At 44.0% G+C, this 20584-nt stretch overlaps 1 protein-coding gene across 1 annotated transcript in view; it reads right to left on the reverse strand.

Moving 5' to 3' along the window:
• LOC147125344 (mitogen-activated protein kinase kinase kinase kinase 4) overlaps nucleotides 1-20584 on the reverse strand; it is a 407092-nt gene that overhangs the window by 186620 nt on the left and 199888 nt on the right. Inside the window, exons 8-11 of the mRNA XM_086001780.1 lie at nucleotides 20208-20262; nucleotides 19384-19462; nucleotides 9527-9702; nucleotides 6515-6587 (exon numbers count right to left, since the gene is read on the reverse strand). Of these exons, the coding sequence (XP_085857906.1) occupies nucleotides 6515-6587; nucleotides 9527-9702; nucleotides 19384-19462; nucleotides 20208-20262 (383 nt within the window). The remainder of the gene's footprint in view (nucleotides 1-6514; nucleotides 6588-9526; nucleotides 9703-19383; nucleotides 19463-20207; nucleotides 20263-20584) is intronic.

Here is a 20584-nt window from a genome sequence, read left to right on the forward strand (position 1 = left end):
GTGGGACATTTTCCTTTCTTTTTGATTGAAGCTCCTTTCTCACTCTTCCCCTCACCATTGCTGCACCAGACTGGATATTTATGTGAAAAGGTAAAAAAAAAATCATGTAGGGCTATGGGGAAGGAGCAGGGTGGGGGCAGGGGAGTGCGACTAATTGGATTGCTTTTTCAAAGAGCCGGCATAGGCACGATGGGCCAAGTGGCCTCCTTCTGCGCTGTAAGGTTCTCTGATTCAGTCTGCGCCTGGCTGAGGGCAGTTGTGTGTCTTCTTAAATTGACTTTTGTTTTGGGCTCTCACTGAACAACTGGTAAATCTATCGAGTAAGTGGCTGAGCTGAACAGACCAGAAAGCTCCCAGCTTTGATACCTGGTTAGTTGGCTTGAGTGACTCTGGATTAGGGGGAAGAAAATCTCATTTCTCCAGCAACCCCTGCTGGAAGCACACATGTGTAGATGTTACCTGAGGGTGTAGTTGGGCTCCGCTGTACTGAAGTTGTAGTTGAGTAGCCTGACAACACTTGGGTGAGGTACTGGAAGGCAACTTGTGCCCATGGAACTACTTCCCTCATCCACACACCTAGTCACCCCCTTCAGAAATTCAATCAAATTGGTTAGACATGATCTCCCCCTGACAAAGCCATGCTGACTATCCTTGATTAATCTTTGCCTCTCCAAGTGGAGACTAATTCTGTCCCTCAGAATTTTTCCCAATAATTTCCCTACTGATGTTAGGCTCACTGGCCTGTAATTCCCTGGTTTATCCCTACTACCCTTCTTGAATAATGGTACTATGTTAGCTGTCCTCCAGTCCTCTGGCACCTCCCCTGTGGCCAGAGAGGTTCTGAAAATTTGTGTCAGAGTCCCTGCAATCTCCTCCCTTGCCTCACACAGCAGCCTGGGATGCATCTCGTCTGGGCATGGGGATTTATCCACTTTTAAGCCCACTAAAACCGCTAGTACCTCCTCCCTCTCAATACTAATTTGTTCAAGTATATCACAACCCCCCTGCCTGATTTCTATGCCTACATCATCCTTCTCCATAGTGAACACAGAGGCAAAATATTCATTCAAAACCTCACCTACATCTTCCGGCTCTACACACAGATTGCCACTTTGGTCCCTAATGGGCCCTACTCTTTCCCTGGTTATCCTCTTGCCCTTAATATACTTATAAAACACCTTGGGATTTTCCTTTATTTTGCCTGCCAGTGTTTTTTCATGCCCCCTCTTCTCACTCCTAATTTCTTTTTTAAGTACCCCCCTGCACTTTCTATACTCCTCTGGGGCTTCCACTGTTTTTAGTCCTTTGTATCTGCCAAAAACCTCCCTTTTTTTTCCTAATCCATTCTTGTATATCCCTTGACATCCAGGGTTCCCTGGACTTGTTGGTCCCACCCTTGACCTTTACGGGAACATGTTGGCGCTGTACTCTCTCTATTTCCTTTCTGAATGACTCCCACTGCTCTGATGTGGATTTTCCAACAAGTAGCTGATCCCAGTCCACTTTGGCCAGATCCTGCCTTATCATATTAAAATCGGCCTTCCCCCAATTTAGAACCTTTATTTCCGGTCCATCTTTGTCCTTTTCCATGACTACCTTTAATCTCACCGAATTATGGTCACTGTCACCAAAATGCTCTCCAACTGACACTTCTACCACTTGCCCGGCTACATTCCCTAGAATTAGGTCCAGTACCGCCCCCTCTCTTGTAGGACTTTCTACATGCTGGCTCAAAAAGCTCTCCTGGATGCACTTTAAGAATTCTGCACCCTCTAAGCCTTTCACACTCTGACTATCCCAGTTAATATTGGGGAAGGAAGTCTGGCCTATATGTGACCCACAGCAATGTGATTGCATCTTAAATGGCCTAGCAAGCCATTCAGTTGTACAAACAAACAATAATAATAATAAAACCGGACGGACCACTTGGCATCGACCTTGACACTGGCTTTGGACATAACAACGCCACACCCAGCCCAGTCGACCCTGCAAAGTCCTCCTCACTAACATCTGGGGACTTGTGCCAAAATTAGGAGAGCTGTCCCACAGACTAGTCAAGCAACAGCCTGACATAATCATACTCACAGAATCATACCTTTTAGCCAATGACCCAACTTGTACCACAGATAAGGCCTAAGGCCTCCTTCTGGCAGGACAGACCCACCAGTGGTGGTGGCACAGTGGCATACTGGGAGTATGCCCCCAGTACTGTACTGTCCCCCGATTATCAAAATCCATGACAAAGCCTTGGATAACGTGGACCACTTTTCATACCTTGGGAGCCTACTGTCAACAAGGGCAGACGTCAATGACAAAGTCCAACACCGCCTTCAGTGTGCCAGTGCAGCCTTCGGTCACCTGAGGAAGAGAGTGTTTGAAGACCAGGACCTCAAACCCAGCACTAAGCTCATGGTCTACAGAGCAGCAGTGATACCCGCCCTGCTGTATGCCTCAGAGACATGGACCATGTACAGCAGGCACCTCAAAGCACTGGAGAGGTACCACCAACGCTGCCTCCGCAAGATCCTGCAAATCCATTGGCAGGATAGGTGCACCAACGTCTGTGTTCTTGCTCAGGCCAACATCCCCAGCATCGAAGCTTTGACCACGTTTGATCAGCTCTGATGGGCGCGTCACATTGTCCGCATGCCCAATACGAGACTCCCAAAACAAGCGCTCTACTCGGAGCTCCGGCATGGCAAGAGAGCCCCAGGTGGGCAGAGGAAACACTTCAAGGACATCCTCAAAGCCTCCTTGAAAAAGTGTAACATCCCCACCGACACCTGGGAATCCCTGGCCCAAGACCGCACAAAGTGGTGGAGAAGCATCTGGGAAGGCGCCGAACACCTAGAGTCTCTTCACCGGGAGCAAGTGGAAGCCAAGTGCAGGCAGTGCAAGGAGCGCACGTCAACCCAAGCACCCCCCACCTGCCCCTTCAACCATCATCTGCCCCACCTGTGACAGAGACTGTAGGTCCCGCATTGGACTCATCAGTCACCTGAGAACTTATTTTTAATGTGGAAGCAAGTCATCCTCGGTTCCGAGGGACTGCCTAAGAAGAAGATACTGGGAGTCCTCAACATTGACTGTGGACCCCATGAAGTCCCATGGCTTCAGGTTCAAGCATGAGCAAGGAAGCCCGCTGATTCCTCTCCAATCTGCAAAAACACGCATTTACCCTAAATCTTTGGGATATATTTTGAACTTGCAGATCAGTGCCAGCTCCTTGAAAGAGCAATCCAGTTAGTTCCACAACCCCGCTCTTTCCCCATATCCCTGCAATTTTTTCTCTTTGAAGTCTTTTACCAATTTCCTTTTGAAGGCTACGATTGAATCTGTATCCACCACCCTATCAGGCAGTGCATTCCAAATCTTAACCACTCGTTGCATAAAAATGTATTTCCTCATGTCGCCCGCACCAATGTAAAACTGTAATTGTGGTGCCTGATTTCTGTAACGGCAGCCAATCCGCAATGGCAGGTTTACGGCAGGCAGCTAGTTGAAAATCTATCCCTTTGTTTCCCGTTTATCAACCAACTTTCTAGCCATGCCGTTACATTTCTTCTTATACCAGATACCTGAACTTATCTAAGAGTAATCCAACTTGTACCACAGATAAGGCCTAAGGCTGTTTCACATCCATCAAAGTCGATCCAATTTGTTTTGCACTCGCTGCCTGTTTTTCTAAAGGGCACCTTCAAACTTCAGAACACTGATATCATTGCTAAAGCACCTTGAAGGTTAAAGAAAAGTTCAGCATCACTGATCAGAAAAAAAAATCCAGATCTAAATTGGATTAAGTTATTTATTTAACAGCGTTCAACTCTAAGTGGTGGCCCCACAAAGACTGGCAAGAGTAACCACGGGAAGTGCAAGTTATTTGAAGCCATGATTCAAACTCAGGGGCCTGTAGGTTGAACATTGGACACTATGGGGGAGAAATTCCCCTAGAGGGCCATTTGGGGCGCTAAGTCAAAAATGTTTGAAAAGTTAGTGCCAGGCGCAAACCTTTTCAAACATTTGAGAAATTCTCATTTTTTTGCTCCACTTGACTCTTGAGTGCAAGAGGCGGGGAACGTCACGATCCGGGGCAATGTGCGTGGCGCTGCCGCATTGCAGGGGCTCTTCCCTCAATTAAAGGGAAGGGCTCCCCGCTGCGAGCTCTGCATTTTTTTTGGCATCTGCGGGAGCATCGGGGTGCGGGAGTGCCGCGCGATCAGCGATCACTCAAGCCGAGTGCCGGGCTGACCGATCGAGGCACTCAGCCCGCTTCCGGTGCTCAGAATTTTTTTTTTTTTTTTAAATCAACCATTTTTTTCATGTTGGCCGGCCACCGCGCCTTCAAAATGGCGCCCCGCAAGCGGCCGGCCTCACTGTTGGCGACCCCCGCAGCAGTCGGTAACATCGCCCGGCGCTGTTGCAGGGCGCAAGGGGGAATTTTTCTCCCGGGGAGCTGCGCCCGGAGACGACATCATGATCTCTGGGTGCAGGAGATCGGGGCGATACCCAGTAGCGCCGCCACTAACCTCTTGCGGAATTTCGCAGGAGGCGCGGTTATCGCCTCGGCGGGGGGGCGAAAAGCCATTTGTGCCTCATCAGTGCCTCCCACCGGCGGCGCAAGCGAGGGGAATTTTGCCCCCTAGATCTATACTACGTCATTACATAAGCTGGACAAAGTCCTGGTTAGACCACACCTGGAGCACTGTGAGCAGTTCTGGGCACCACACCTTAGGAAGGATATATTGGCCTTGGAGGGAGTGCTGCGTAGATTTACCAGAATGATACCCGGACTTCAAGAGTTAAATTATGAGCAGAGATTACACAAATTAGGGTTGTTATCCTGAGAATTTAGAAGATTTAGGGGTGATTTGATTGAAGTTTTAAAGATATTTAAGGATAGTTAGAGAGAAACTATTTCCGCTGGTTGGGGAGTCTAGGACTAGGGGGCATCATCTAAAAATTAGAGCCAGTAACCACCAATACAAATTCTGCATTATAAGGGAGGAGCCAATCGATCAAGTTGCTGTCATGTTGGAAGGTGTGCTGGATAAGAATGGCCACTCATCGGATCAAGAGCCATCTCACCCCAGATTTCCTTTATTATTAATTTTGAAAAGCAAGGTTTGATTTTTTGAAAAATGAAATGGTCCATGATTTTTTCAAACTCCTATGGTGTCAAAGAAAGTCGGTCTCTTCCAAAGGTAATGGCCCAGAACTTCGGGTCTCCACGGGTGAGTACGCATGGGGTACTCACCCGTAAGCCCAATGGAAGTGTCGGTTTCGTGCATGCACTGCGCATGCGCGGGAAACCGGAACTTCCGTTCCCCTGAAAGAAGGGGTTCAGAAGTTGAACGCGTGCGCAGGAGAGGCTGTGTGTGCGCATCGAACTTCGTTTTTTTTTACAGGTTTATTATTTTTAAATACTTTAAAGAAAGGTAAGTTTATTTTTAGCCCTGTTAAAAAATAAAATTATTTTTTTCAAAAATTTAACTTATTGTTGAAAATCGTTATTTCATGTAATTTATAGTTTATTATAAAAATGTGATTAAAAAAAAAATTATTTGAAGATTTAGTCATGTTTTAGGGCTTATATTATTTATAAGTTTGACAGCCCTTCCTGTCAAACTTATGAATGAAGCATTCCCTGCTACCATTGGCTCCCCATGGCCCACGTGATCCCAGGGGACGCTTCGAACTAACTGCGCCCCTGGGATACGCAAGCACTGCGCGCCAGCAGTTGGAGCAGGCCCAGGATCGGAATCCCACGGGGGCCCACAGCTCAACGGCTGGCGCGCTAGGTAAGTGCAGGTCGGGGGCTTGCACCCGCGGGAAGCCCCCGTCCCGAATTTCTGGGCCAATAAATCTAGCCTTTGTTTATTAAAAAAAAAAGACAATTGTGGCAAAGCTTCCTCGGAAATATTTCTCCATCAACCAATTCCAAAAATAACGAATAACAGCGCATGGAAGGACAGGGAAAACAATTCAACTCAATTCTTGGGATCTTCCTGCACTCATGCACCAATATCAGACCAAATAGAAATCTTAAATTTGTTTTTATCCCAGGACAGATTCCGTATTGTTGAAGTATCATTTCAGTGTCATGGCCTACTTTCCCAATTACTGGGAAGACTGTTTAAAGTGAATTAATCATGACATCATCTCCACTTAACATTTATAAACCAACAGTCTCAAACACATCCCAGAAAACCAATTTGGTATAAAAAATACTTTGTTTTTTTTAAAAAAAAGGACGACTGTGGCACAGCTTCCTCATTACATCACTTCCTAGGCAACATTGCTCCCTCAACCAATACCAAAAACAAATAATAATTGCACATGGAAGGACAGGGAACACGATTGAACTGAATTCTTGGGGTCTTCCTGCGCTCATGCACCAATATCAGATCAAATAGAAATCTACTGGAATACACTGGCTGAAAGGGGAGTGGAAGCAGATTCAATAGTAACTTTCAAAAGGGATATATACTTGAATAATATAATTTAAAAAATTTACCTTGGCTCTCCTTCATCTTCATTCAATCCATCATCATCTTCTTCACTTCCACTATATTCATACTCCATCTCATCTAATAACAAGAAGGGATAATGATGAAGCTCATGTTCCGTATAGGGACTGACGTAAGAAAACTACGAGGCACTTGGTCTAAGCGTTAAACAAAGCTTTAATCAACTGTTTTACAACATGGAGGTCTAGTTGTGTCCTTCACTAGTTCCTGTTAAGAATGTCCTGCGCAAGCTGGGCCCGTGCCTGAGTATTTATACTCTCCCTGGACAGCGCCACCCATAGGCCGCTCAGTATTATTTCAAAAGTCTTTCTTTCATGAATGACTGATTCATGTCAGGGACCATGGCATGGTTGTCCCTCCAGAAACTGGAACTAATTCTTCTGTTAATTAAGTTTAAGTTTGAATAAACTGCGTTAGCTGCTCTCTATCTACAGTGCTCGTGTTTTGGAGCAGGTGATGCCAAACTAGGGAGAACTGCTGAAGAAGAAGAGTAATTTCATAAAATATGTAAATGAATAGCCGCTGGTAAATTAAATTCAATGTGGATAAGTGTTGCACAAAGGAGCGGAAAAAAATGGTCTGAAGACGGACTTCATGAATGGTGTTAAAATAGCTGAGGGTGAAGTTGAAAGAGATATGGGGGAATTAGTAGACTCGACACTTAACATGGCCAGTCATTGCAGAGCAACTTTGAACAAAATAAATAGTGCGCTATATAGCAAAATCAATAGAATAAGAGATGGAGGATTTTCAGACTAGATTTGTACAGCGTTCTGGTCAGTCTGCACTTCGAGTAATCTGTCTGGGATTAAGCAAAATAACACAAGGGAGCCATTCAATCCCAAGACGCAATACAAAGACGAGCCAAGCAGCTGAATTCAGCATCAGAGGATTGAGTTATCAGGAAAGATTGCAAAAAGGTGTGCAATTCATCCTTGATACGATGCCTTGTGTAAGTGTCTAAGGCAGCAAACAGTCTGGAAAAGGTAAATCCAGAGCAGCACTTCAAGGGAAACCTTAACAGCAGGACAAGAAGCAAAATTCAAAATGAGCAATGACAAATTTAGGACTGATGTCAGGAAATTGTTCATCAACACGCGGAATGGAGTTTTAGATAGGACAGTAGATGCTGTGGCAGGGGAACGGCAGGTGCTTTTAAGGTGGGAAAGGTTCAGGATGTTTCAGGTAGCTTTCCTCATCCTTATCTCTCTTGTGGGCTACAGGTATGCTCAAGCCCTGGCCTCTGGCGCATCCCCCACTCCCTTCACCTCACCATTGGCGGCCGTGCATTCAGCCGTCTATGCTCTAAGCACTGGAACCCTTCTCGAAACCTCGCCACCTTTCCTCGCCTCCTTTAAAATTCTCCTTAAAACCCGTCTCTTTGACCAAGCTATTTGTCATCCCTCGTAATATCTCGTTTGGCTCGGTATCAATTGTTATCTGGTTACACTTCTGTATAGCCCCTTGCGACATTTTTCTACCTTAAAGGTGATACATCAACACAGCTTATTGTTGTTGTAACAGCTCCTGAATTAAGTAGGTTTCCGCTACATCTGAGGAAACAGTGGTGTAGTGGTAGACTTGAACACTATTTCAACAAAGAGAATTTGAACAGTGTGCATATTTATTCAGAGACTAAGCGTGTTGCAAATCTGGTTGAACGCTTTCAAAGCTAATAATTTACTTTCTTGCTTCTGAAGCTGACCATCCCTATTTCAGTCTGGACTCAGCAAATTGGATCATCATCTGCCACTGTCTGATTCTATACCGTGTCAGTCGTGGCTCAGTTGGTAGCACCCTCGCCTCTGAGTCAGAAGGTTGTGGGTTCAAGTTCCCACTCCAGAGACTTCACCACAAAAATCTAGGCTGACACTCCAGTGCAGTACTGAGGGAGTGCTGCACTGCCGGAGGTGCCGTCTTTCAGATGAGAATTTAAACCGAGGCCACGTCTGCTCTCTAAGGTGGATGCAAAAGATCCTATGGCACAAATTCGAAGAAGAGCAGGGGAGTTATCCCTGGTGTCCTGGCCAATATTTATCCCTCAATCAACATCACTAAAACAGATTCTCTGGTCATTATCACAATGCTGTTTGTGGGAGCTTGCTGTGCGCAAATTGTCTGCTGCATTTCCTACATTATAACAGTGACTACACTTCAAAAGTATTTCATTGGCTGTAAAGCACTTTGGGATGTCCTGAGGTCGTGAAAGGCGCTATAGAAATGCAAGTCTTTCTTTCTTACTGGTTCACCCAACCGGAACATGAAAAAAGAGTCAAAGTTGAACAAAACCCCACAAAAGAAAGTTTGAGAAATGCTTGAAGAGGGAAAGTTCGCCTCCTTGGAAATGACACTGTAAGGATAGTCATGTACAAAGGCTGAACACATTTGTCTGAAATTTCTTTCTCAACTATTTTACCAAAGCCGTTTATCTTACACAGGTTAATGTCGCTCCTAAAATAGAAGAGAGAAGTTTCGGATGATGTCATTAAATGTTTGTGCTTTGTTATCTCACACTATCATTTCAGGGCCATCCCCCTCCAATAGTACGAGGTAATCCCCACACCCATAAACAATTGGAAGTCTAATCTGATTTTGCATAGAGAACTGTATTGATTTTGTTGAATAATTCCACACATTTCGCTACAAAGGATCATTTTCAAAAGACAGATTAACAAGTTCTGCCACCGCAACTGATGAGCGGACTTCTCTTTCGATCCACGCCACACTGATGAGCAATTCTACGACTGAAACAAGAGTTAGCCAATAACTCCACAAGGGCCAAAGACCAGAACTATGAAGGGGTCATTTTTCAACTCTGTGCTGTCGACTGGGAACTTTACTTGCTGGTAGTGCTTAACGGAAATTCAGACTACATACGGCTTTCCCACAAATTGCGCGCACCCAAATTCACAACACGTGCTACCCGGCTGGACGAAGGCAGAAAATTGCAACTACAACAGTCAGTAACAATGGGTATAAGAACATAAGGCATTTGGTACCTTTCTCACCCTTCTTTTTCCTGGTTCTGTCTATATGATCTCGGAGCATAATGCGAACTTGCCGGTCGTTCTGCTGATCGCGGATGAATGAATGTTTTAACAGGATTTCAGTGGCGGGTCGGTGCAAGTAGTTCTTCACCAGGCAACTTTCTACAAAATTCATAAATTTCTTCGACCTGAAACAAAATAAGTAAGGTTCGGTGATAATGGTACTTTTATGTCAAATATATGAAGGACTTCCACAAGTCCCAATAGCTACTTGCCTCCTCAAAGACCTTAGGGGAACCATTGACGAAACCAAAATTTCTCAATGTGTAGTTGAGAACTTCCACTGTTGCTATCTTATGGGTGGGAAAAGCGAGCAGGCAGGTCAAAGGCCACTTTACTCAGTCTCGCATTGTAGGCTCCTCTCAACCAGGTCTAACTGACATCATTTATAAGGACCCCATGTAGATCAACCCTTGAGATTCCCAAAATACCATCCATTGGATCTTGTCACTGCTCAACACTTGTCTTTCGACAAATCCATCCTCTCGGGCTGTGCTAAGAAAGGGCCTCTGGCCTCCACATCATACTCCAGTAATTTGGTATGCCTCTGTGATGTGTGGAAAAATCGAGAATGAAAGAGATAGTTTGGTAGGGTCTTCTTCGTTCATACGCACTGCCCCCACCCATCCATACCCTCAAGCACTGAAAAGAGGTTTCCTTCTGTGCTTTGTGGTGCATCACCCAGTTAGTTACTGCAGCTGTAGGGCAAAACACACCAATACTGAGACTTGCGCCTGCAGTTTACAAGGAGCAGGTCACACTGACAATTATAGCGTTACGTTGTACTTGTTGAGCACGTGACTCTGAAGAGGATAATGGGCAGACTTATATGGTGTGTGGAGAATGCACAACTAAGAAAAATAAAGACCCAGTCAAGGTAGTAATCTATCTTCCTTCCTCATTTGTTCCAACTTCCATAAGCAAATAGGAATGGGCCAAAGTTTTTCAGTGGATATACCCAAAGATTTTTTTCCCCATAAAAAATAAAGATTGGTCAGTTTGGTGTGAAATTTTGTGTTTTTTTACACACCGAAAGCTAACACTCTCTTTACAGCAAGAAAGTGATACATCCTCTCAATAGAAGATAAACCTACAATTTCTTTAGATAAAGGAAACCAAGATTCAATTTTCAGATTAAACCGTGGATGGGATCTAACAAGTGTGTTGGCGAGCTGTCACAAAAAGTGTGCAGCTCACAAGCTCTTTGTGACAATATAAGGGCTAACAAGGTAAGGTATGTTAGTGGAAGAAACTAAAGGTCACATCAACCTGAATGTTCAAAATGGAACCAGATTCAAATGCCAAGTGAGAATCAGCTTTCAATTAATTGACACACAACTGCTAATCCTGCCAATGTCAGGAGATAAACAAAAACAGCAATAGCATGAGCTTTGAGTGAGGTGGGAGAGGTCTCAGTCCAGCAACATCTGTTGGGGTACAAGATCCAAGGCCGTATTTCAAATCATCTTGTACCCCAACAAATGTTGCTGGACTGAGACCTCTCCTAACCTCACTCAAAGTTCATGCCATTGCTGTTTTTGTTTATCTCCTGTATCACATTCTTGCTGTAAATATTGTTGGGATACAGCTGGAAATATGGTCCCAGCACCAATAAGTGAACACCTTCGCCATAGCATTACAGCACTAAGTTTTCAGGATTGCAGCATTGTTTTCTGGACAAAAAACATACTCATCACCGATTGTTGGAATCCTTGTTTTATTATGATGGCCCTTTCACGAGTCATGCCATCAAATGGAAACTCTGAGTAATTGTACAATAACTGAACTTCCAACTGACCTGAAAATTCTGCTGTGTTCCTAAAACCTTCCGAGATATCTGCACTCCTCCAATTCTGGCCTCTTGCGCATCCTCGATTTTAATCGCTCCACCATTGGTGGCCGTGCCTTCAGCTGCCTAGGCCCTAAGCACTAGAATTACCTCCCTAAACATTTCTGCATCTCTACCTCTTTCTCCCCCTTTAAGATGCTCCTTAAATCCTAACTCTTTGACCAAGCTTTTGGTCACCTTTCCTAATACCTCCTTACATGGGCTCGTGTCAAATTTTGTTTGTTAACGCTCCTATGAGGTGCCTTCGGATGTTTTACTATGTTAAATGTGCTATATAAATACAAGTTGTTGTTGTTTGAAACATCAACCAATGTTGAGAGACAAGTTGTCTGAGAAACAAGTCTTTTTGGTTCTTTCCCCAACACCGTTAAAGCAGCATCTTTGTTCTCACATGTGGTGCAACCTCATTTTGGACACTGCGCAAATAATGGCCCGGAATTTGCAGTGGGTAATAACAGCGAATGAACAGTTATTACCTGCTTTGACACTGACTGCAACTTCAGGATTTAGTGCATACGCATCCCAACGCGGAAATCCTGAAGTTGCCGACGGTCATTCACTGCTCCGACACTGGCTGCGCTGTGGACACCCCACCCCACCCCGATAGCCGCCAATCGGTGAAATCAGTGAAAATGACAAAACCTGGGCTTTTCCGCGGTAATAACGCTGTTAAATACCCCATTAAATATTAAACATTGTTGGGTTAGGTGTAACTTGAGTTTTAACAGCCTATTGACTGCTAACTAAATGTTATGGCCCTGGAAAACTAATTCAAATTTTGCGGCGTGTTAAATTTCTCCATTTTAATAATAATTACAGCTTTTTTTTTTAAAGTTTGCTCATATTTATTTCAGGTTAACCTTTTCCCCATGTGAGAGCCCCAATTTATTTTTTGCTCTCTCTTAACATTTTTAAAAAGTCAGAATAAAAGCAACTTCTTCACTTCCTGGTCCCCTGGCTGTGAGAATTCTGCACTGTGATTGGCTGCTTAGACAGCTTGTTGACGTCACAGCAGCATCGTGCTATGGAATTCCCACTGCACTGCGCTGATCTCAACTCAATGTCGGAAAAGCCGAACTTCTCGCCGCAGAGATCGCGAGATCTTTGTGGACAGCTTTATTCAGGGCCAGCGGCGATCACCTTTGGTTTGCCGCTGACCGCAAATTACGGGCCATTCTTAAAATCATGCCCACAGTCAGCGTACAGCAATTACATCACGACATAAGAATGATATGGCTTAGCGGGTTAAATTATGAGGGCAGGTTGCATAAACCTAGCTTGTATTGCCTTGAGTATAGAAGATAGTGGGGTGATCTGATTGAGTTGTTTAAACTGTTAAAAGGATTCGGTAGGGTAGATACAGAGAAACTATTTCCTCTGGTAGGGAAATCAAGAACGAGGGGACATAATCTTAAAGGTAGAGCTCGGCCATTTAGGAGGGGAATCAGGAAGTGCTTTTTCACCCACATAGGGTGGTAGAACTCTGGAATTTTCTCCTCCAAAAGGAGGTGCTAGTACAATTGGAGCTTTCCCGAGATCACTAGATTTTTGTTGGGTATCAAGGGATGTGGAGCTAAAGCAGGTAAATGGAGTTGAGATGCTGATCAGCCATCATCCCATTGAATGGCGGAACATGCTCGAGGGGCTGAATGGCCTCCTCCTGTTCTTATGTTCCTATCCCTGTACAGAAATTACTGTGAGTGATGTTATGGCATGAACACTGAATGCATTTGTGTCAAATTCCTCTCTGCTATTTTAATGGAGACACTGATTTACTTAAAAGGAGCAGTTCAAATATCTCTGTTACAATGGTGGCATGAAGCATTTATTATGAAGTCTTCAAGCATCTGAATGATAAAATTGCAGACACTATCCTGCAGATTTTATTATTAAGTCATGTTATCAGACAAGGTTTATTTTTGCCAGGGAAGAGTCTTGTTCACTGCATTTGAAAATACAAGTATAAATCTCAGTCAAGATCACATTTGAGAGTTGAAAGCCATGATTTAGTTCACGTTTCTTATTAAAGTCACGAAAAAAAAGGACTATCCTTAGAAGTACAGTAATATATAATTAATACGATTAATCTGCACATCATCTTAAACTTCTAAATTTAGATTAGTCTAGCTCTAAAGTTTATTATTCATAACTATAAAAAATGCTACAGTAATTTTTTAAAAATCATTAAGGAAGAGGCTCAGGCATAAAAGTTTCCCCAAGGCAAACTACCTTCCTGAAATTACAATACTCTAATTACATTTTTTAAAGAGGAAGCATGGCCTAGTTTGTACCTCAACATCTTTACAGAGCTGGTGATTACAGTAAAAAAGGAACAGACCCACAGGAAAAAAACAGAAATGTGACTTAACCAGCCCCAGAAAGTGCATTACCCATCGGATAACATAAGAAAGAAAGACTTGCATTTATATAGTGCCTTTCAAGACCTCAGGATGTCCCAAAGCACTTTACAGCCAATGAAGTACTTTTTGAAGTGGAGTCACTGTTGTAATGTAGGAAACGCGGCAGCCAATTTGCACACAGCAAGCTCCCACACACAGCAATGTGATAATGATTGAGGGATAAATATTGGCCAGGACATTGGGTGGGGCTCCCTTGAGCTCCTTCAAAATAGTGCCATGGGATCTTTTACATCTACCTGAGAGGGCAGACGGGGCCTCGGTTGAATGTCTCATCCAAATGACGGCAACTCTGACAGTGCGGCACTCCCTCAATACTAGCACTGGAGTGTCAGCCTAGATTTTTGTGCTCAAATCTTTGGCGTGGGACATGAACCCACAAACCTTCTGACTCAGAGACGAGGGTGCTACCCACTGAGCCACAGCTGACCTCTAAGGCTGACAAAAGCCGATTTAACGGGAGTCATGAATATACAGGTAGACTATCCTTTATCCGAAAACCTCGGGACCAGCCGTGTTTCGGTTTTAGGAAAATTTCGGTTTTCGGAAGGTGCGCGAAAACACTTCGGTTTTCAGAGGTAATTCGGTTTTCGGGAGTGCGGATAAAGGATACACTATCCCTTATCCGAAAATAACGACTATAAATACTGTAGTTACAGGGATAAATACTGTAGTACAGTTTATTTGTAAGGAAAACATTCAGTAAAACTTCAAACATGTACAGGTACAAACTAAGCTAAATACCTGTACATAAACATGCAATAAAGGTACATTACATCTGGCTTGAGGATCTTGGAGAAGATGGTACATCAGTGTTGTCATCATTGTCATCAGGTTGGAGTTGGACATCTGAAGATGGGCCAGGAACAGAATTCTCAAGTGATGAAGCAGCATTACATCTGGCTTGAGGATCTTGGAGAAGAGGGTACATCAGTGTTGTCATCATTGTCATCAGGTTGGAGTTGGACATCTGAAGATGGGCCAGGAACAGGATTCTCAAGTGATGAAGCATGACTACGACAGACGGCCTTTTTAAAGACTTCTTCCAGTGTCATCTGTCTCATTAACATTGGTTTCTGTCTAAGCAGTCTCTCTTTAATTGAGTAAACTTGCATAATCTCTTGCTCACTGGTAAATGTACGTTTTTAAAGGCCAGCAATTAACTGATCACACATTGTCACCATATCGTCTATGGGGATTTTTTCACCTGTGTTCACAATGTCATCATCATCATCACTACTGTCCTCATGCTTGTCTTTATTTAACACCATTTCAGCAATTTCCCCATCACTCAACGAATTCACAACAGGTGCATCATTGTCAATGTTCAGCACTTCTTCGATGTCAGCTTCCTCTAACGTATTTACACTTTCGGATGATAAACCTTTGGCGTAAGTGAGGAGGTTTGATATCATCATCTTCTCCTGACTGACAGGAAATCCTTCAAACTCGTCATCTGCAGGTCCATCTTCATGAAACATCGTTGAAGGCCAAAGTCTGTGCCAAGCATTTTTTAATGTTGGTTTGTCAACATCGTTCCAAGCATTCGCAACTGCATAAATGGCATCCTTAACATTGAATTCTTTCAGGAAGCTTTGGATTCCTTCGCCTCTGTTGATTGCATCAAGCATAGAGTTCAAAAAAACGTCTTTATACTTGCTCTTCATGGAGCGTAAAATTCCTTGGTCACAAGGCTGTATTAAAGATGTCACATTAGGGGGAAAGTTAATGCCGAAAACATAACTTTTCACAAGAAGTTCAGGAGGGGGATGTGCGGAGCAGTTGTCCAGGAACAATAAAATTTTGCAGTTTTCTTCCAGTCCAACTTGCCTGCAATGAGCTCGTGTCGCTGGTACGAAGTGGTTATTGAACCAGTGAGAAAATATTCCTCTGGTTACCCATGCTTTCCTGCTCGCATAATAATGCACAGGTAAATTGCATACACCTTTCAAACATCTCGGATGTTGGCTTTTTCCAATCACTACCAACTTTAACTTGTGTGTGCCTGCAGCATTGGCACACCCAAGAACAGTCAACCTGTCCTTAGCATCCTTAAAACCTGCTGGTGCACTCTCATCAGCCGTTGTTAATGTTTTTCTAGGAGCGTAGCGCCAGTACAGAGCTGTTTCATCAGCATTGTAAATTTGTTCAGGACCGAGGTTTTCATCCGATATTATTTTTGCAAACTCATCTATGTAATTTTCAGCTGCTTCATGATCAGCAGAAGCTTTTTCACCACAGATTTTCAGATATCTTATACCATGACGCTTCTTAAATTTATGCAGCCAACCTTCTGAATATTCACACTCAACTTCAATGTTCAGTTCTTCATGGTATATTCTAGCTTGCTTCATGACCATCAAACCAGTCAGTGGCACACGTTCACCTCTGCGTTGTCGAATCCACTCAATCAGCACACGGTCAAGATCTTCATTTTTTGCCCTATGCAATGTTTTCCTAATTTTCATTAGTTTATGGTCATCACTGTCAGTGTAAAATTTCAACAACTTGTCTTTCTGTTTCTTTAAGTCATATACAGTGGTACTTCCCACACCATATTCTTCAGTAAGATGTCGCACAGACACACCACGATCAAGCTTCTGCAATAACTCCACTTTCTGCGATATCGATAATGAGCGATGCTTCCTTCTCTGCTTCTCACTGTTACCCATTGGGGTATCTGCAGCTCTTTTTAGCATTTTCACAAATTGTTAAAAGCCAGCAAATATCTAAGAGAGCAGCAAATATCTAAGAGAGCTGCAAATATCTAAGAGAGCTGCAAATATCTAAGAGAGCAGCAAATATCTAAGAGAGCAGCAAATATCTAAGAGAGCAGCAAATAGCAGCAAATATCTAAGAGAGCAGCAAATATCACACAGAGCAGCATAACACCTGCGTGGGTCAAGCATCGGCAGCGTCGGGTCATGCTTTGCGCCACTTTCGGCTTTCAGAGGTTTTCTGGTTTCGGATGTGCGGACAAAGGATGGTACACTATCTCTTATCTAAAATTGGGTGGGGTTCGGCGGGGGTGGGGTACGGCGGGGGGGTCGGGGGTCGGTGGGGGTTGGGTTCAGCCGGGGGGTCGGGGGTGGGGGTCGGCGGGGGTCGTGGTCGTGCGCATTTCGGTTTTCAGAAGTCATGCTTTGCTCCACTTTCGGCTTTCAGAGGTTTTCTGGTTTCGGATGTGCGGATAAAGATTTCGGTTTTCAGAAGTGCGGAAAAATGCTACACTATCCCTTATCCGGCTAGGCCTGTAAGTCGTGCGCCACTCTGGTCATGTCGTGCGCACGACTTACGCTGACCGAAAAAACCTTCGGTTTTTAGAGGGTTTCGGTTTTCGGAAGTCTGGATAAAGGGTAGTCTACCTGTATCGGCAGTGTAGACTGCTGTGCTCCTCTGTCCGAACTGGGACCTCAAGCAGATAATTATAAATAAATGAAGTGGATGTGCTGAAGACCTTCTTCCTGATGGTGCAAACCCTACCCAATAAATGGCTTCACCATGTGAGAGAAGCTTTGTAGGGTTTTTTGTCAGGTTGTGTTATTGCACATCAGGGACAAGCGATACTTTATTCACCATGCCTCACTTCAAGTGCACCTCTTAATCATGAAGCAGCTTTGCACTTCAAATGACATCCATTATTTTCCTCTTGCTTATAATGAATTTAGACCTGTCAACGGATGTGGCACTAGACTGTTAAATGTCAGAGGGAGTGCAGGAGCTAAAGGTGAGCAGTGGGCAGTGACTAATCAGACTGCATTTGCAATGTGTCACTGACGTATGGGTTGCAATTGAGGATGCTGAGATAATAACTGGTTACAGCTGCCCATAAGAGTAAGAACAAATCGCACACCAATGAACAACTTCCTACTTGAAATTCAGTAGCGATGACCTTTCTTTAAGGTAAGTAATAGCTCAAAAGAACTATTAATTTCAAGAAAACTATTCTACAGTTGTTCCAGCAAAAAATAATGCATCATCGGGAAAGTCAGGTTTGGGTAGTAGTCAGCATAAATGTTAAAAGAAAGCAAAGAACCTGCATTTATATAAGCACCTTATCATGTCCTCAGGATGTCTCAAAGTGCTTTATATTCGGTGAATAACTTTAGCAATGTAGTCATTATTGCTATCCAAGCAATTACAGCATCCAATTACACATTACAAGGTCCCAGCAAATAAGATGCATGAGCAGTTAATCGGTTTCTATTTTTTTGATGTTGTTAGTTGGGAGAGGAAATTTGGCGAGGACACCAGGAGATGTCCCTGCTCTTCTTCTAATGGGATCTTTCCTGTCTGTCTGACCAGGCAGATGGGACCTTGGTTTGAGGTCACCTCTGAAAGATGGCACCTCCAACAATGCAACTGTCAGCCTAGGTCATGCTACAGGTCCAGGAGTTGGGCTTCAACCCGCAATCTTTGAACACAAAAGCAGTCGTGTTACTGTCTGAGCCATGTTGACACTGAACAGGTAGATTTTTCTAGGTTACATGAAAAATAACCTCTGGAAACAGTCAAACATCTTGAGTGTGGTTTGTAACAAGTCACTAAAAATTCAATTGTTAGAACCAAGGATTTGGTTGAATTAAGGTTGAGAGGTGTAATGTGTTGGTCACTGGACCTTCATCCTTGGGATCTAACTTCAAATTCAGCTCAAACTGATAGGGTGAAAGTTTCCTCTATTTACTGATTGCAAGGCTCCAAGTCTGGGCGTTATCACATCAGTTCTAAGTTGATGTGGGCCCAACACATGAAATGAACTCAAATTTGGCACTGAGTTGGCTACCTCACTCGGGCCATAGGGTGGCAGGAATAGGAAAAAGGAAGGATGCAGGAAGTTGAGCCTGGGGCCGAAATGCATAGTTGGGTCAGAGCATCTGACCATTTAAAAATAAATGGGTGAATGCTGTAACTAAAATAGCAGAGGAAGGAATTTCAGAGCAATGTGTTGGTCCTTCACACACTTATAACCCACAGTGCAACGTCAGGACCTTGGCTTACTATTTTTCCTGGGTAAAATTAGCAGTTTGGGTGCTTTTCATCTCGCCCACAATTCACTATAGGAACATAGGAACAGGAGTAGGCCATTCAGTCTCTCGAGCCTGCTCCGCCATTCATGGCTGATCTGTATCATAACTCCATCTACCCGCCTTGGTTCCAGATCAATGTTCCCCCTCAATTTTTTTCTGGGTGCGCTGCCCCTTTAAGGGGCTGCGCGGCCCATTCACAGTTTCTTGCATCCTGGGCTGCGGGGGACCGGCAGAGAGCTGCGCGGCTGAGAGGGAACGGTGTTCCAGGTATCCCTTAATACCCTTGCCTCACAACAATCTATCAATCTCAGCTTTGAAATTTTCAATTGAGCCCCCAGCCTGAACAGCTTTCTCCAAGGAGAGAGTTTCAGATTTTCACTACCCTTTGTGTGAAGAAGTGCTTCCTGACATCACCCCTGAACGGCCTGGCTCTAATTTTGAGGTTATGGCCTCATTAACAACACGTGATTCATTTCTACTCCAAAGTAATATTCAGTCCCTGTCACACAGTCTTACCATTTCTTTGATTTCAATTTGGGGGGAGAATTTCGTGGAATGAGAAAAAGTGCTCTCATTGGGTGCATATCACAGAGCGCTGGAAGAGAAAAAATAAGAGAGGGATTTTATATGTGAAAGAACAACAAACATGATTAACGACTTTTCCAGTGTGGCAAATAATTCAAAGACCCACTAAGTACCGCTGGTGTACATATGGATACAAATTGCTATCAGGATCAGTCAATACCACTAAGAATAAGTTTTATTACACACAAAATGGAATACATTTCATGGCAGTCCAACGTGTTATTGAACAAGAACTGAAGTACTGCTCCTGGTGCTCGCAGCAATGCAGTTGACCTGATAGAGGTCTTTAAGATTATGAAAGGGTTTGATAGGGTAGACATAGAGAAGATGTTTCCACTTGAAGGGGGTTGGGTGGAGGGGAGTCCAAAACTAAGGGCTATAAATAAAAGATAGTCACTAATAAATCCAGTAGGGAATTGTGGAGAAGCTTCTTTACCCAGAGAGTGGTTAGAATGTGGAACTCGCTACCACAGTTGAGGTGAACAGGGTGGATGCATTTAAGGTAGACAAGTACACAAGGGAGAAAGAAATAGAAGAGTATGCTGGTCGGGTGAGATGAAGAGGAGTAAGAGGAGGCTCGTGTGGAGCATAAACACTGGCATAGATCAGTTGGGCCCAATGGCCTGTTTCTGTGCTGTACATTCTATGTAATTCTAATATGAAGTGTTATAAAATCCACGAGAACCCTTCAACAACCCACATTAACCCTTAATTGCCCGCCAGCCGTTAAATGCGAATTGAAAGAAGCTACTTACGAGGGGCTCCTTCTGCCATTTCAATCGCCGTGATTCCCAATGACCACAGGTCACTCTGTAGGTAAAGCAATAACATAACGAGCGGTAAGCCAAATATTTTAACTCAGAGCAAAATGTCAGAACTGAAGGACAACCGGAGGTCATCGTTGCATGGCAATTAACACAACGGGCCGGAAATTCGGGTCCCCACGGGTGAGTACGCGCTGGGTACTCATGGCGTAGGCCCAACGAAAGTGCCGGCTTCGTGCATGCACTGCACATGCGCTGGAAACCGGAACTTCCGTTCCCTTAAAAGAAGGGGTTCACAGGTCGAACGCGTGCGCTGGAGAGGCAGCGCGTACGCCTGGAACTTCCGTTTCTTTTGCAGGTTTCTCCGG

This window comes from Somniosus microcephalus, chromosome 1 (assembly GCF_052327205.1).
Source record: "Somniosus microcephalus isolate GS21.2 chromosome 1, FLI_Smic_1.0, whole genome shotgun sequence".
Taxonomy (NCBI): Eukaryota; Metazoa; Chordata; class Chondrichthyes; order Squaliformes; family Somniosidae; genus Somniosus; species Somniosus microcephalus.